An 18802-nucleotide genomic window follows, 5' to 3' on the forward strand; every position below is an offset into this window, starting at 1 on the left:
CTAGCCTTTCCAGATTACCTGCTCTCCTTCCTTTTCAAGCTGTTGTAGTATATCCCCTTGAAATTTCCCCTGGCTCATTTACCACTGTGGTTTGATTCCTAGTTCTGTCAATCCATGGAAACTATCCTTAGCAGCGTCAACCCCATTAGGTATTTTTCAGCAGCCATCAGGTTGACTGTTTTCAGTGCTTGTTTTAGTGCTCATGCTTGCCCTCTTAGCCTTTCTTTTTACAGTAATTGCAGATCCCGCAATCCATGGATTTGCCTCTCGTGCTTGGCTTTTCATTCTCTCCTCTCCGTGCAGACAGTTCTCCTCCTCCTTAGAGGGAGTATCCCCCAAGGTTTTTGGTGATAACTTCCAATAATCTCCAGCTACCACTTCTACATATCCTGGCTCAGTGAATAGCACTACTTTTCACCCAGTCACCTAAATTGGAACTAGAGGTCATTTGTGACTCCTACCACTTTTACCCCACACACTCTGTGCTGGCCATCCAAGTCCCAGTCAACTTCAAGTCCTCGTGAACTTGCCCATTTCTCTTCACTCCCACCGCCTCTGCCCTAGTTGATGACTTCAATGACCTCCACACCCCCCAGTGTATCCTTCATTCTGATACCAGATAAGCCTTTCCAAAATCAGATCTTGATATTCCCCTGCTTAACGTCCTTCAGAACTCCCCATGTCTCTAATATAAAATCCTTTATCAGTAAGCAAAATTTGGAGGACCTCTGCCTCTCTCTCTAGCTTCCTCTGTTTTATTATTTATTCCCTGAAACTCATTTTCCAGTCATATCATCAATGTAAAGTTCCATGAAAATGCTGTTTTCCAATTCTGCAGGCACTTCCTACTTCCTCTGCCAGGTAGGTGTCTTCACCCCTGTTCTCTTTGATCCAGCTACCTGCTATTCACCTTCGAAGAAGGGGTCATCTCCCAGGAGCTATCTCTGAAGTCCCTCCTTCAGTTTCCCCAAAGTTAGGTTTAGCTGTCCCTCCTCAGCCCCTCCCCTCTCGCCCGTTCCCTAGTAATGTGAGCTTCCAGAGGCCAAAGAAGACATCTGCTGTGTCTTTATCTTACATACTTATCAGGTACTCCATACATGTTTCTTTGTGTGTGTGTGTTTTTTTAATGTTTGTTTATTTTTGAAAAGGAGAGCACAAGCAGGGGAAGGACAGAGAAAGAGGGAGATGCAGAATCTGAAGAGGCTCCTGGCTCCAAGCTGTCCGCACAGAGCCCGATGCAGGGCTTAGAACTCAAGAACTGCGAAATCATGACCTGAGCCAAAGTCAGACACTTAACTGACTGAGCCACCCAGGCACTCCCATACATGTTTGTTAAATGAATAGGTAGCTCTCAGAAGTCTGGAAGCACTTAATTTTGTTTTTATCAGGAGGAACAACTTATCACTTTGTTTTCTTTCCTACCCTCTAGCTAAGCAATTTTTAAAAAAGCTACAGTGAAGTGTAACTTGATTTACCTGTACTACTTATTTACTCAGCCTAGTAATAATTTTACATGGTGGTTTCAATCAAAAACTGATTCCACTAAATGGACCTATACCCCATTCACAGCATAGGTATTTTAGATAAAATTGAATGGTTCATTAAATATAAATGAAATCAGTGTTATTATGTGACTAGCCCAGTATTTTTCTTCCTAGTATAGTATAGATACTGGTTTAAACCCAGCTCAGGTATTTACTAGTAGAGTGGCCGTAAGCAAGTTACTTAATCTCACCGAAGCATGTTTTACTCACCTGTAATTTGGTTGATGGGAAGGTTATATTTAATATCTGCAAACTGTTCTTCCTGTGTGTGGCCCTTAGTAGGAGTCTATGTATGTGAGTCATTTTCCCTTTAAATAACATTTATGTTTAGATTAAGGACTGTCCATAGTGATTTTTCTCATTTTCCCCATATATTGAATACACTGAAATCCTTAAATTCCCTGTTTACATTAAAGCCACTGTTTGTCTGATTTCATACTAAATAATTCATTTCTAGGTTGTTCAATTTTTGTTAGAGCATATTCACATGTTTTAGAGATCACCAATATTTTAGGATATTTTTTAATGTTTTTTATTTTATTTTTGAGAGAGTGTAAGTGGGGAAGGGGCAGAGAGGGGAGCAGAAAATCGGAAGTAGGCTCTGTGCTTGACAGCAGCTAGCCCATGTGGGGCTTGGACTCCCGGAACCATGAGATCATGACCTGAGCTGAAGTCAGACACTCAACCAAATGAACCTCCCAGGTGTCCCTAGAATATTTTTATTTCAGTTCTTCACAAAAGAGTCTACATGGAGAGATGTGGAAGTAGATCTTAATAGGACTTTAGTACACCAATCTGGACTTGAAGGTGGCTTGACTTTCACTTAGCTACCCTGTTAACATCTGCTTTCCTGAAAGCAGGTTTATTTTTTCTAAACTTTACGCTAAGTGTTTCCTTTGCTCCTTGAGCTTACTGGACAATCACTAGAGAATTTGCGTGGTATGATTAGTCATTTTCTCTAGAATGTTTAATGGTATATTTCTTAAGAATTAGAAATCAAGGGGCACCTGAGTGATTCAGTTGGTTAAGTGTCCGACTTCAGCTCAGATCTTGATCTCGCAGTTCTTGAGTTCAAGCCCCACATCGGGCTCTGTGCTGACAGCTTGGAGCCTGGAGCCTGCTTCGGATTCTGTACCTCCCTCTCTCTCTGCCCCTTCTCCACTCATGCTCTATCTCTCAAATATAAATAAACATTAAAAAAAATTTAAATAAAAATCTGAAGGAAGAAATCCTATAGAATTCAAAGGTTATTCACTGAACCAGAATCTGTTGTTGGTTTATGTTTCAGTTATTTTTGAACGATATGGTTCATATGACCTCAAAAGACCTGAACTCAGGACTAATTACTATACCTGTATCTTGGTAACTTGCTTTCCTGGCTCTGGGTAGCTAAGCCAGTTGGCTTGCTTCCAAAGCACATTTGGGCTACAAGGGAACTGCCTGCTTCGCTAGCTGGCATTCGAGATTAAAGAAAGATGAATGTTGTTTTTGGCAGCAGCTGCTGTTTTGTTCGGGGCAGACCCAATACCATTTTGTAAGTCTGTGCATAAAGAAAACGAGGTCCACAGACACTCCACTACGTTTTGGATTTTGGGAAGTCAAAACATGGGCCCTGGCAACGCGTATCTTAAAGTTGCTTCTCAAGTTCATGGGAAAGTTTGGGGTTTTTGTTTTTTTGTGTTTTTTGTTTTTTATTTTAAGTTGAGAAGCTTGGAATCTTCTGGTTTCTCAAAGAGCATATGTTCCCCTGATGTTCTTGGGCTGCAATCATGTTAGTTCCTACTAAAGGAAAAGAAGTCTGCAAAGCAACTTCTGTGTCATAACGCATGTTCAGATCAAGTCAGTAGTTTGCTTTAGGGGGATTTTGCAGCTCCTTTTCCTGCCATGTGGCTCTTTATTGTAAGGAAGGTTCTTATGTTCAGGATGAATTGGTGAGCGATTGAGTGTCCCTTGGATCTGCCGAGACTGGTTCTCAACAGAAATGAGATCTAAGTCTCAGGTCTTCAGGGTCTCCAGTCTCTGACTATAATTTCCCCCTCTTCTTTTCAGTATGATCTGCCACTATTACCCGCCCCGCCCAGAAAAAGATCTGCTTTTCTGTCATTCACAGTTAACTACGAATGTTAATTCACTGTTCGTCCCTCTGCCAGAACTACTGCTATTGTATGGCTTGTTCTAACAGTGCATACAGATAGCTTATTTTTTTTAATCATGTAAATAATTTCAAGGCAACTGTTAGCAATGAAAGGGTTATTGGAGTTCTATGTGATGTGGGGAGTATGTGGGGGGGGGGGCACATTTGACGCACGCCTCCAAATAAGAAATCTAGAACTGCCGACAGTAAGATTAGTTTAATGTGTCTGTGCAGTGAAAGGTTATCATGAAATGAGAGGTTATCACACAATGAGTGTGACCTAGAGAGAAAAGTTGTAGGATGCTAAAACAAAGTAGCCAAAGAGAAATGTCATACGCAGAAGCGGAGAATGTTACAGGAAAAACAAAACAAAACAAAACAAAAAACCAGTGAGATGATTGCCCAAAGTAAAATGATACATTTTAGAACAGAAGTCACAAAGGCAGGGACATCTTGCTTCAGCATTCTGTCTCCAGTAGGGTGAGTGTGCGCGCACACACCCCCACCTTTAGGCGCCTGTATACCCTTGTTGGAGTTTCCAGAAATTAGAGAAATAGGAAGAGTGGAAAAGCAAAGATGGGGAAATACTTCGCTTAATTGGAAGACCAGCATTAGCTGAAGCTACTCTAAACACAGTTGAGAACTAAGAAATACATTGAAAAAGGCATGTGAATCCAAAATTGGTGTCAAAATACCCACGTACCAAAGGTCCTACTCTTTGTTCATGGAAGATTGACTCTGTAAAGTCCTTTCCCTGACTGTTCAGTTTGAAGCCTTTGTTTCCCTGGTTTCCTTGACTATCCCAAACCTACAAGCCGCACAACAAATAATTGCACAGCACCTGTAGTCGGAAAGTTTTTATTTGATCCCGTAGCTCCGTGAAGTTCATAAGGCAAAAATTATTCTCCTCTTCTACACTGATAAACAGGTGCTTCAAAGGATTAACTGACTTGCTTGAGGTCATATGGTAAAGGGGCTCAGAGGTTTTCTGGATGCATATTGTGTTCTCTGCCATCACACCACCAGTTTTCAAAAGCATGTTTTTTTTTTGTTTTCTGGTTTTTTTTTTTCTTTCTTGCCCTTGGAAACCTTTGTTTAAATAAAGTCTTACACCGAAGCATGAACAAATAAAGCAGGAAAAAAGCTGAGCTGCTTTGCTTAAAGCAGGATTTGGAGGCCCAGAATACGGACAGAGGCAGTTAATTTTCCTTACCAGGAAAGCTTAGACATCAAAACACTATACCATTCATGCATTCATTCATTCAAAAACTAAGTTTCTTAAGCTCTCATTTTTTTCTGTTTTTGCTATAACAAATTATCACAAACTTAGTGACTTAAAACAATACAAATTTGTTATGTCCCAGTTTTGCAGATTCAGAAATCCAAACTTGGTAGGCTTACTGAGCTAAAATCAAGATGTCAGGACCACTACGTTCCTATCTGAAGGCTCTAAGGTCGGCTTTGTTCCTTGCCTCTTTTCAGCTTCTAGAAGCCACTGACATTCCTTGACTCCTGGCCGCTTCCCAGAAATGGCAAGTAAAGTCCTTACGTGTCTCATCTTATCCTTCTTCCTTTATTGTGGTTTCCTCACCAGAGCTGGAAAACATTCTTAGTTTGTGAGGAGCTATAGGACTCTTTTAGACCCAGAAGATCCAGGATAGATCCTCTGGACAAGGCAAAAAATTCACGAGTTCCAAGAATTAGGGCATGGCCATCTTTTTGCCAGAATTCTGACTACCATAGGCACTTCCTATAGGCCATGTGTTGTGTTTTACCATGGAGACTGCAGGAGGCTAGAAGTAGACATACTAGCAGTAAAATATGTTGCAAGTAATGACCTGACAGTCTGGGAGAAACCAGTAAACTGAGAAGCCATCCAACAAAAACCAAAGAAACATTTTAAAAACAGTCATTCAATTAAGTATAATAACTTGGAGCTACTTAGGCAAAGGTGGTCACAACTGCATAACTGAAATGTTTTTTCCCCTCACCTTTAAGGAAGTATGACAAAAATTGTATATATTTAAGGTAATACAATGTGATGTTTTGATACAAGCCTACGACATGAAATAATCACAAACTATCACCTCACAGTTACCCTTTATAATATAGTGTTAAGTACAGTCCCCTTGTTGTACATTAGGTCCTCAGCATTTACTCATTTTATAACTGGAATGTTTGTATCCTTTGATCTAGATTTCCCCCAGTCTCTGGTAACCACCACTCTATTATACTGTTACCATTTTTTTTTTTTTTTAAGATTCTGCATGTAAATGAGATCATATAATGTTTGTTTGTGTCTGGCTTATTTCACTTAGTCTCCCTTTTATTTGATGAACCTGAATCATTAAGAAAAAGTAAAGCTTAATACTTCTGCCCACTGCTTAAGAAATCAAGAAAGTGTGTATATTATATGTTAGAAAAATGTCTGTATTCTCTACAGAATAATACTGAAAAGTTACTTTTCCATACAAAGAAGTAAGCCCTCTCACAAGAATACTGATGAGGGACATTTCTCTTTGATTTCTCCTCTATTCTGATGTCTAGCTTTGCCAGAGTGAACTGTTGAATTTTACAAAAGTTAACTATTCCTTACTACTAGCTAAGTATATAGAGAGTTAAATTACAACAGAAGTTTATTTAACAGCTTTAAAATAAAGTGCTTTAAGTTTGTTAGAGATGTGTGAATGTGTTAACAGATTTAATTTTAGCCCTGACCAAATAGGCTTTTGCTCATTTTATAGGAATCTATCTTTATTGATATTTGTATATAACTGATGCAAAAAAAAATATTTTGATGCTGCCTTGGTGACATTATTTTGCAATTCTTAATAGAAGTCTGTTATCAATATATGTTTGAAAACTATGATAGAACATATTAAAAAGTATGGTAATCTGAAAAACAGAGTATTCGGCTGTGACATGGATTATGGAACATACATGCCTGGATATGTTTGCTATTTGAACAATTATGATCATTTAGAGCTGTGCTATTTGGAGCCCTCACCAATGATGTGACAGCTTTGTGGGAGTGCTGTGACAGTACTGGGTGGTGAAGAGCACAGGATTTAGAATTGTGGACAGACCTGGGATTTTACCACTTACAAGTCGCCAAATCTCTCTGTAGCTCAATTTCTCCATCATTAGAATATATGAAACTTAAAATTTGATTATGATGAGATACACAACATTTTTGGTACATAGTAAATGTTCAGTAAAGGGTAGCTGTCATTCATCCATATTGTTGAAAACTCACCCACACCTGCACTCACATTTCAGACATTCTGTCTGATAGTACTGATGAACGGTACATGCTTCTATGTAAAGCCAGGTCCTATACTTGAGAGCCAGATCTCCCCACTTCTTGCCTTCTCAAGAACATTACTTCAGCAGTTGCCTGTTGCCTGTCTCCTGACGCACATCGCCCCGTGGCACCTTCCTGCTAGATCATCCACAGGGGCATACAGACTTCCTGGTGCTTCTTCCATCTTAAAGAGAAAACTCTTCCCTCCCTCCAGTCCTTGCCAACTACCATCTCACTGGTTTTTATTTATTCATTTGTTTATTTGCTCCCCTTTGAAGGACAGCTCTTTCAAAGAGCTGTCTACATTCACTGTTTCTGATTACTCTCTCATGTGCTCTTAAACCCACACCAGACTGGGTTTTCCCCGTACATGCTTCAGTAAAACTGTTCTTGAAAATGTTACCGGTGACCTGAGCTCTGCCAAATCCAGTGGTCAGTCCTCAGTTCTCCTCTTACTTGACCTATTATGAGTATTTGACGTAGTTTGACCCCATTCTCCTTAACGTACCTTTTTTTTTTTTAACTTGGCTTCCTCCTCCTCCTTTGGCTTCTCTCTCAGGTTCTTTTGTGAGTTCTAAATCTTCTGCCAGACCTTTTACAGTTAGAGCACCATAGGACTCAGTCCTTTGTTCTTTTATCTATTTGTACTTATTCCCTTGATGGGCTCATCCATTCTTTGCTTAAAATTCCATTTATACATCAAAGGCTGTCATTTATGTATCTAGCCCAAGCTTCCCTCCTAAACCCAGATTCAAATATCATGACCTAGTATCATCATAACTACGATCTCAGAGACATTTCAAACTTCGCACACTCAGACTTCAACTCCTGATCAGACCGCCAGACCTTCCCCACCTTCAGCCTTCCCCATATGGCAGCACCATCTTTTCATTTGCTCAAACCAGAATCCTTGGAGTCCCCTTTGACTCTTTCAAATCGCACTCCAGCTGTCAGGAAATCTTATTGGCTGAGCCTGCAGGATACGTCCAGAATCTCACCACTTCTGGTCACTGCATTGCTATAACCCTTTCTTGCTTGGATGATAACAATAGCCCTTAACTGGTCTGTTTTTCTACCTATTGCTACCCTAAAGTTCTCACCACAGCAATCAAAGTGATTTTTTTAATGACTTTCTTTCTTTGAACAATTTTAGGTTCACAGCAAAATTGAGAGGAAAGTACAGAGATTTCTCATGTGTTCCCTGCCCCTACACATGCACAGAGTGGTATGATGAACCTGCATTGACACCTCTGAATCATCCAGTGTCCATAGTTTATGTTAGGGTTTCACCCTCAATGTTACATTCTGTGAGTTTGGACAAATGTATAATGACCAGTATCTACCGTTATAGTATCATACAGAGTATTTTCACTGCCCTAAAAATACTGTGTTCCACCTACTCATCCCTCCCCCTACAGCCTCTGGCAGCCACTGATCTTTTTACTGTTTACATAGTTTTGCCTTTTCCAGAATGTCCTTATATTTGGAATCATTCATTATGTAGCCTTTTGGGATTGGCTTCCTTCACTTAATAATACACATTTTAAGTTTCCTCCATGTTTTTTCATGGCTGGGTAGTTCATTTCCTTTTAATGATGAAAAATATCCCATTTTCTGATATGCCACAGTTTATCCACCTACTGAAGAACATCCTGGTTGCTTTCAAGAACTCATTTGCACAATTTAGTCTTCATTTCAATCCAAGGGAGACAGTGCTGTGAACAGCGTGACCCCTCAGTGTTCAAAGTAGCCTTAACCAACCTTAAACAGGATTACTGCTAAAATAGGTCACAATGGCAAAACAATAAAAAGGCTTAAATTTTGTTTACAAGCCACTTTTATCTATGTAGGTAGCATTGTAGTCATATTTCTATAACTGATGATCATCACTTGGTCCAGTGTAACACCTAGTTAGTGTGCAGCTATTAATTGAAAATAATCCAGTGTTTTTAAATTTTTTTAAGTGTTTTATTTAGTTCTGAGAGAGAGAGAGAGATAGTATGAACAGGGGAGGGTCAGAGAGAGGGAGGGAGACACAGAATCTGAAGCAGGCTCCAGGCTCTGTGTCAACACAGAGCACGACAGGGCTCGAACCCACAAACCGTGAGATCATGTCCTAAGCCGAAGTCGGACGCTTAACCGACTGAGCCACGCAGGTGCCCCTAAAATAATCCAGTGTTTTTAAAAAGTACCTGGCTAGTTACATAACGAGGAAAGGTTTCTAGCCATGTGCAGATGTACTTCCTATAATTTCAAGATACCGTAGACAAACATTAACTCATAAAAGAACTCTCACATTTAAATATCTTCACGTCTCCATGCCTTTGCTCATGCTATTTATTTTTCCTCGAATGCTCATCCCTTTCTTGTCCACTCTTGCAAACCCCTCCTCGTCCTCCAGAAACCAACTAGAGCCCCATTTTTCTTCTGGCTTTCCTTGGCGCTGTCTTCTTGCCAAGGGGTTCTCTTCCTTAAAGTTAATTGATTAATTGCTTCCTTCTCTGTGTTCCCAAAGCATTTATCGCCGAGTGCACATATTATTAATGCACCTGCCTCTGAGCTTCAAGGGCATCTTCATCACCTTTGTTTCCCTGGTGACCGGCACAGTCCCTGCCTCACAATATGTGCTCAATAAATTGGATTTGAATTTGAAGCATTAGACAGTTTTTACTTTGGTCACTGATTCATCCTGCCAGTATTTACATTAAAAGCTCTTAATATGCAAGGTGCTATGTTGTGTGTTTTAAGGATAATTTAAAAAAAGAGAATCGGGTGCCCAGTTTCTTAAAAACTTAGAATCTAGTATAGTATGAAAAATTAAGTCCTGCGTAAAAGTAACTACAAAACATGGTGGGATTTTCAAGAAGTATGTGTGAGCTCTCATGTGGTGTGTGTGTGTGTGTGTGTGTGTGTGTGTGAGAGAGAGAGAGAGAGAGAGAGAGATTAATTCATGCTAGGGTTCAAGAATGTCTTCCTCTTCACAAAGGAAATGTTTTTCCTTATTAAGTGGTTAAAAAGCTGTCATTAAAAACAATGATTCTTTTGATGTCTCCTAAATGAGGTTAAATTCTGTCCCAGATCTAAAAATACATCTCTCTCCCTCACTTTGGAGTACTATCATACACTATCGGATTTAAAGCACTGTTCAGGGTTTGCTGCTACTTGCCAAACAGTCTACACTTAAAGTATATAGAAAGCCTCTTTTGGTGCCTTAAGGTATGAATTTCTTACATTCCTAGTTTAAAACAAAACACCTTTAGTGGTAGATCCTTTATAAGTTGCTACATGTTCATTCCTAATTGCCATTTGAAATTGCCTAATTGTTCATTCCTAATTGGCCTCAGAAAGCTTTTGACAAAAGTTAACAATAATGTCATTGAAATGAAAACTCCAAACCACATTTTAATGGACAATTTTTTAAAACATTTTGGTCAGCGTATTTTGAATACTTAGCACTTAATTATATTTAAGCCAGTAGCTTTTTTTTTTTTAACATGAGATTATCTTTTCCACCTTAAAGTATAAGATGCAGTCGTTTGAGTGATCATGGTTTGTAACTGGTCATCACCAGCAATTTTTCTGTTTTCATCTAGACTTGGATTGTCACTTGCATTTATCTTCAGCTGCTCCTATTTAACCCTCTGGTCAAAACTAAAGGGCTCTGCAGGAACCGCGTGACTGATGATGTGAAAGATGTGACAAAACTGGTAAGTAAGGAACACTTTCGCTCGCTGTGATGGTTTTCTTTTTTGAAAAAGACTTTATTTTTTCTTGTCCCAAGTTAGTATTTTTCTAAGATGAGGAGATAAATCATGGAGTTACTCTGAAGGGTTTATAGAGAGCAGGTAGGGAGGTATATGAGGTCATGGAGAATCTGTGGTACATCACTGCAGTGACTTTGTTTCTTTGCTCATTTTCTCATCTCTGTCACAGACAGTGAAGGACACTGGAGAGTTCTCTGTGCTAATGTGGCAGCACTAGCTTGTTTCCCATTATCTCTCTTGTGGGTTCCTCAGTGTGTCCTATTTACCCTCCACATGCCTTCCTACTCTTCTCTAACAAGCCTAACAAAAAAGATCTGAGATGGCCATTCTCCCCTTTCCAACAACATGAAGACCCTGTCACATGTGGGTGGGTGTGTGCCCCCTCTGAGAACATAGCTGGAGGAGAGTTTGTTACCCAAATGTTCAACGACTTCTCTCCCACATTTGTCACATTGGAACTCTTCCCTTAGCAAAAGACATTTTACACCGGTGCCCCTTGGCCACTGCCAGCTTCATGCCAAGATTGTCTTAAAAGGCATACCACAGAGAGGGAGATGTTACAGCATCTGGAATGTATTCCGCCCAACTCTCCTGACCTAGGGGAGATTTTATGTGCCCACTTGAGCGGCAGTGTGTGATTTCACAATGAACAAACTTTGAGAAGCATTTTTGTAAGTTCCTGGTTCAAAAGAGCTAAGTGGCATTCTTTTATTTGAAAACTGTCTAGAGAACAGAGATATGAGAATAGGGAAGAAATAAGGGTTGTGATATGGAGAAAAGAAAGAAAATTACATTTTTTGAGATACTCCTCTACTTTTGATATACATTTCCTGGTTTATGTTTTATTTGGGGTTCAAAGCCAAACTTCAAAACAAAAGTTTAATACTAGGATCAGAGTCTGTCTGGCTTTGGCTTCATGCAGAATTAATAACACACACACACACACACACACACACACACACACACACTTTATGCAGATTCCTCAGAAGGATGCCCAGCAGATTCAGGATTAAAAACAAGTATTCTCGGACACTTTTTTCAAGGGGCTGGTGACCAAAGCAATGCACCATTTGCCTGCTCTATATACCCTGTTAGGTATTGGGTATAGGGAATTGGTGAGAAAGTTGATTTTGTCTTCTAAAGAACATAGAGCATGGACCTCTTCCTCAAGTTACTTGTTAATTTGTGATCCAAGAAACTATACTAAAAAGGAAAATATGTGCTTATATCCTAAATTTTATATCAGTAGAAGGCCCCCATTGTTCAGTGAATGAAGACCTGATGTGTTTTGCTGTGATAAGCATTGTGGTCACCTGTGGTGCTTATTAAAATTACAGGTGTCTGGGCAGCACTCCAAAAAACTGATACAATGATCGATCTGAGGAAGGGCTCCAGGCGTCTACATTTTAAAGAAATTTCTGAGAGAATGAAGAACTGCTGCTCTAGATGATCTGTTCAGTCAACATTTGGAGACCAAAGTGTTGTAATCCTAATATGTCCCAATTCTTATTATGACTAGCTTTATCCGTGTTACCTGAATTTATATGGATTTCAGACTAACATGAGTCTCCAAAGTATGCTTAAAGGAGCTCATAGCTGGGAAATTACAGGTCTCCTGGGGATGCTGGTATGACCGTGGAGCTGAGGATGAGCAGTGGAGACCTGGCGTGGTCTTAAAGGGCAAATGTCAAGTATATTGGCAATGAATCATAGTTGGAAGGTGATTGTATGTTTGACCATAGGCCAAGCATGTCAAAGATTAACATGATATTTAAGAAAAATTACTTAGCATTATTACTTGCTTAGCATTTAAGGAATACTACTTAATAATCATTACTTCCTGTGAAATGTCAAACTAGTATTTTGAAGGGGCATAAGTAGGTGTTAAAACTACCTTCCAAGATTTCCATCCTTGTCTTTAGACATCTGCTTGTTCTCAGTCTGTTACCTGTCAGGTGATACAATGAAAAATGGCAAGAAGGATAAATGAGGAAGTAGTACCTAGGAAAGGGATAACTTGTTAATATTGACACTGAATTTTGTTCCTCACCCCAAGGACAAATGTGAATCCTAAGACTGAAAAAAAGGGTTTTTTTTCCCCTCCCTTCCAGCAACTGACTTGGGACATTTTTTCATTTCGAGAGTTGATTTAGTGAAATTAGTGTGTTTACTTTGGATTGTTGAAAAAAAAAAATCAAGTTAATAAAAAGTTGGACTCCGATTACTTCTAACCAAATAAAGACTGGCATAATTCACAGCCTGTATTTCATAGTGAAGGAAATAGGAAAATAATCCCTGACCTCAAAATGTTCATAATCTAGTTTGGAAGATAAATCATCTCCATAAAAATATGAATATATATCGTTAATACCACAATAACAAGGATACCATTTAAAAGATGTCATTGTAGGAACGTCTGGCTGACTCCGTTGGTAGAGCATGAGACTCTTGATCTCGGGGATGTGAGTTCAAGCCCCATGTCCAGTATAATAGAGATTACCGAAAAGTAAAATCTGAATAGAGGTAATTTATTTTGTGATGTAATATAGGACCGACCTGTGCTGATATATTGGTTAAGGAATGGATTTTGGAATTTGTGGTAGACCTGAATTTTTTTTATAAGTTTGTTTTGTTTGTTTGTTTAGAGAGAGAGAGAGAGAGCGTGCACGAGCGGGGGAGGGGCAGAGAGAGAGGGCATCCCAAGCAGGCTCCATGCTGTCAGTGTGGAGCCTGATGTGACGCTCCATCTCAGGAATCATGATCTCGTGACCTGAGCCAAAAAGGTCAAGAGTCAGCCCCTTAACTGACTGAGCCACCCAGATACCCTGGTAGACCTGAATTTAAAACCCAGCTTTTTGACCTTAGCTAAGTAACTAGCTTTCTAAATCTTAGTTTCTATTTCCCAATTTTGTCTTATAGATTAAATAAGAGAGAATGTATATATAGATTTCTAAATGTAGTTATTGTCATAACTTCTTTGGACCTATGTTTCCTCATCAGTATTAAGATTAATAGTACTTTGTAGAGTGATTTTAAAGATTGAATCAGTTGGTAGAACAGTGTTAGGAACACAGTAAGTACCCACTAAATACTAGCTGTTAGTAGTGGTAGTGTGGTGTGGGATCATAGGATACTGGAGCTTTAAGAGAACTTAAGAGATCATCTGGATAAATTTTATTTCTTATTTTATAAATAAGGAAACTGAGACTCAGGAGCGGGGAAGCCAGCTTCTGACCTCATTTACCAGTGATGTGCCTTCTACAACATTGGTTGTAGACAGACTCCTAGAGCCCACATGGCCACTCTACCTTTGTGTATCTGGATTTCCAAAGAAGACTTGATTTGAAAAAGAGAATCAAGCTCCTGAAAAAATGTCAGAAAGTCACTGCTATAAACCAGCATTTGTAGGATATCATCTGAGAATCGTTCAGTCATACTCTTTTAGGATACTTACTGAAAATACAGCTATCAGAGCTCCACTGCAGAAATACCGAGTCTGGGCGTGTGGAGATGGTGTGTAGGAACTGTAAGGTTTCCAAGTAGTATCCTAGGTGACAGGGATTTGCACAGAAGTGCAAGGACTGCTGAGGCCATAAAGCTTCTAAGGTTGTGGTTTTTTCATCTTGGGGGGAAAAGTGTTCTCATTCTTAACCTAAAACTGCATTTCACTAATTCAGACAACAGCATGAGTGACTTCGGAGTTGTATGGATACAGATAACCACAGCCTCTCTCTACAGTGGGGCAGTGCAAGGACTGCTGAGGCCATAAAGCTTCTAAGGTTGTGGTTTTTTCATCTTGGGGGGAAAAGTGTTCTCATTCTTAACCTAAAACTGCATTTCACTAATTCAGACAACAGCATGAGTGACTTCGGAGTTGTATGGATACAGATAACCACAGCCTCTCTCTACAGTGGGGCAGTGCAAGGACTGCTGAGGCCATAAAGCTTCTAAGGTTGTGGTTTTTTCATCTTGGGGGGAAAAGTGTTCTCATTCTTAACCTAAAACTGCATTTCACTAATTCAGACAACAGCATGAGTGACTTCGGAGTTGTATGGATACAGATAACCACAGCCTCTCTCTACAGTGGGGCAGAGTGCATCTCAAGGTTAGGCATACTGGCTTAGTTGAGCATCAGCTATGTTGTTACTTTGCAGTGCGAACTTGGACAAATAAATCCGAGATTCAATTTCTGGATTTTAAAATGAGGAACATGGACATGATCAATTGTTCTGACTCTAGGATTTATAAACTTTGAACTCTTGCAAGTAGAGCTCCAGATTGTGCCTGTGTACACTTTATAGTGCATTTCTGGAAAGAGGGCGTATAGTTTTCATTTCCCAGAGAAGCCTGTGATACCCCTACCCCCAAAGAGAAGCACTACTAAAGTCTTCTTGGAGGCCCTTTTCAGCTCTGAAATTGTTTCATTGCCATAACGATACTTTGTGAGGTTGCACCTTTTAGAATAAGTCAGTAAAGCCTGGACCCCAGTAGGTTACATAGAACAAGAGGTATTTGTTTTGCAGGCATAACCTTAGCATATTCTATTTGAAGAAAAATAAAGTAGGTTGATAGTACCATTTTACCTTTGCTCACAGTAATTTCTTTGAACTTATTTCTTCACAGTCTACCACTTTTGCCTTGGCATTAGGTGGCAACTTGCACTGTGCCCACCAACCTGAAGTCTGTTTGCTTGGGGTGATTCTCATGCCACAGAAGCACATGATTTACAACCTTACTGTCATTTTTTTTGTTTTTTTAATTTCTTCTTCTCTTTTGTGCTGCCCCTACAGTCCCTATGGTTTTCATTTGGAATTCTGGCATGTTTGCTCAGCATAATAGTTCATCTATTTACAGAACATTTTGCTTTGTTTCTAAAAAATGTTGCAAGACTTGTTTTAAATGGCAAACTCAGTCCTACCTAAAGGGTCAAGTATCTGGGAAGAGAATGAATCAAACTTTAAAAATGAGTATCTCTGGGATAATTAGGCTGCAGCTTTTAACCGTTCTAAGTGTTAGTATAAAGATGCATCCAAATACTGAAACAGTTCAAGTTAGTTTTTCCTTTTGTTCTTCCAACTATTCCGTTCATTTGCGATCATGGTTTTCTTCCATTTGGGGGTATTTGATTAAATGTGACTATGTTGCTTTTTAAAACCTATTTTAAAATATCTATTGAGTAATGTTTAAGGCATGCTGCAGTCCCAACCACATCTCATAAAGGTGAAATTACTCTGTCTTTCAGGGTCGGTCTACAAATCAGTAGAATAGAATTAAAACACAAGAATTTATGGTTTTCCTGGTCTGGTGATAGGCACTTATTTTAACATAATGGGAGATCATAAAATATCTCAGAAAAATTTCACTTCAGACAGTTTTGGATAATTCTGATTTTCTTCAAATAAAATGTTCTTCAAATAGAATTACAACCATATAGGGTTTTTTGTTTTTATTTTTGGAGCCTTGAACAATGGTTTGACAGCTGGATAGTTTTTAAAGTTTATTAGTTTGCTGTATTTAGCATTTTAATTTCTTCTCCTGTGGTCAGTAGAAATTCTTTTTCCATTTAAAACTAAATTTTGGACTTTCAGTATTCAAAGAAAGGACAGAAGTATATTAGAAATAATATTTGTAAAACAAGTATATCGTCTACTATATTACCAAGCATGTCTGACTTACTGTGAAGAAAAAATAATTTTTCCTTTATAGGATGACCCACTTGTAGTATGTCTCCTACTCCTTGACTTTTTAAAGCAGTAGTTACTGCATGAGTATCCAGGCACCATGCAAAGCACTTCCCCCCTTTAGTCATTACAGTCCTAGGAAGTAATTATTTTTATCCCCTGTTTATTGATTAGGAAGCTGAGACCTAGTGATAAGTGACCTGATCATCCTTATCTAGAAATAGGAAACTGAGTGGAGAGGTTTGAACCTCTCTGTTTCTGGAACACAAGAACCTAGTTCATAATGTTGCAATTTAAGATGTAAATGTCAGTTGCAGTTTTAAGCACTACATTGTAGGGGCACCTAGGTGGCTCAGTTGGTTGAGTGTCCGACTTCGGCTCAGGTCATGGTCTCCCAGTTCGAGGGTTTGAGCCTGGGTCGGGCTCTGTGCTAACAGCTTGGAGCCTGAAGCCTGCTCTGTCTCCTCCTCTCTCTGCCTCTCCCCTGCTCACACTCTATCTCTCTCAAAAAATAAACAAACATTAAAAAAAAAATTTTTTTAAAGAACTATCATTGTAACCTCATGAATTTTACTTCCTAAGTAGTAGTCAGTTTATGGTGAGGAAATGATTATAATGTAAATGGTCTTTTACTCCCGCTGTCTCTTTCTCTTTCTTTTTTGTTTTTGTTTTTGGAGGGAGACAAGTCCTCTAACTTTCAGGTATTCTGTACTGAGAAAAGAGGACTCACAAAAGTCTTGTAAAATTGTCATCTTATTTTTTTTTTTTTTTAGTTGCTAATGGAGTTATTAAAAAGTACCTTTGAAAACCAAAGACAGTTGTGTTTGTGAGTTATATTAACAGGAGATGACTTATGAAGAAAAATTTAAAAAGCAAAAAGCTGTCTCCTGTGTTATTTCTGAAAACCAGCATTATACTAAGCTGTACGTACATGAGTAGGTTGTGATATTTAAATATAAGCATTGATTTTTCCCCCTCTACAGCAGCGACTCTTAAACTTCTCTGGGTCTGAAACTCTGGAAACTGTGGACTCTTTTCCCAGAGACATTCACTTATGTGCAACATTTTATGTACAGTGTCAAGAGAATCAGGAGTTACCACTCCTATATTTTGATTGTTACCTTGAACTTGGGAAAAACAACTGAGACAAGTATGTGTCTCAGCAAACATTCAAGAAGCTACCATTTCATAAGATTTAGAGACCTCAGGGACATTTGAATTATGAGTTCCAAAGATTTTAGATTAGCGATCTAGAGAGGGCATTCAATGATCTAACCTTGAGTTCTTTTCCTCCGGAGTTCAAATACCTTTAGGGCCTGCCATGTAGCCAGTGCCAATTTGGCATAAAAATACTTTTTCTTGGCTGAGTTTTCAGCATTTCCGCATGCTGTCCCTTATACATTTTTTTGTTTGTTTTTCCCCAGTGTCACTGAGTATGGTCACTCCTCAAGACATCCAAAAAAGACAATCAAAGGGGCCCATCCAGCATAGTGGGCCCATTATAAGGGGACTTGTTTTGCTGTTCTATGCATTTTACAGTGTGTCATAGTGTTAACATCCTCATACTCCAAACCACGAAGCTCATTGGGATAATTTGGCATTGGTAAAATTTTCCATCCATTAAGTTCCATTTCATTATTTTATATTTTGCCCTGAACTTCTTTTAAAAAAAAAAAAAAAAACTATAGATTTGTTTTTGAAATCCATCCTTCCAGAATAATCTTCCTGAATTTACTGTCCTGATCCCTCCCTGCTTAGACATTTAAGTGTAGCACCACTTCTTCTGTGAGAAAGTTAAATCAGGCTCTTTTTAAGTAATTATCTAGTTTGCTCCCTTTATTTTACAGACAAATAGTAGAAGTTCTATAGAGAAGAAATGATGTATCTAGGGAGGAAGTAACTTGCTGTAGAGTTCTGGTGGTAAAACATGTCCTATCGAACTTCACTGTCTCCCATTGGGCCTCCTTTGCCCAACACTAAAGTCCTTCTCTCATGTGGCTTTCCTGGCATATTTCCTACCTCTTACCTACTGGAGCTTGATTTATCTGTCCACGGTTTCCCAAACACACCTTGTGCTTTCCCATTTCTTTGTCTTTGCATATAATCCCTTCTCTATGTAGAAAAAAAGTTGAGGCTAAAGTAGATTGAGGAACTTGTCTAAGATCTTGGAGTTACCATGTGGAGGGCCTAGATCTAACGTGAACAGTGTATTCCCACAACCTGTGCAGTGACTCGTACATCAGACTAACTCAAAGGAACATCTTCTAAATTCCAGGCCCATGGCTCCCTCTGTACCATCAATCTTTCTGTATTGATCCATGTATATCAAGCGGAATTTATCACAAGGTTATCTGTACTGAGTGTGCATTAACACA

General features: G+C 39.1%; 1 protein-coding gene across 3 annotated transcripts in view; it reads left to right on the forward strand.

Moving 5' to 3' along the window:
* Positions 1–18802, forward strand: part of KITLG (KIT ligand) — an 82943-nt gene that overhangs the window by 25389 nt on the left and 38752 nt on the right. For all 3 annotated transcript variants that reach the window (XM_039240218.1, XM_039240221.1, XM_039240219.1), the window contains exon 2: positions 10576–10689. In XM_039240218.1, the coding sequence (XP_039096149.1) occupies positions 10576–10689 (114 nt within the window). The remainder of the gene's footprint in view (positions 1–10575; positions 10690–18802) is intronic.

This window comes from Hyaena hyaena, unplaced genomic scaffold, assembly GCF_003009895.1.
Source record: "Hyaena hyaena isolate Hyena2069 unplaced genomic scaffold, ASM300989v1 scaffold_170, whole genome shotgun sequence".
In the NCBI taxonomy this organism is placed as follows: Eukaryota; Metazoa; Chordata; class Mammalia; order Carnivora; family Hyaenidae; genus Hyaena; species Hyaena hyaena.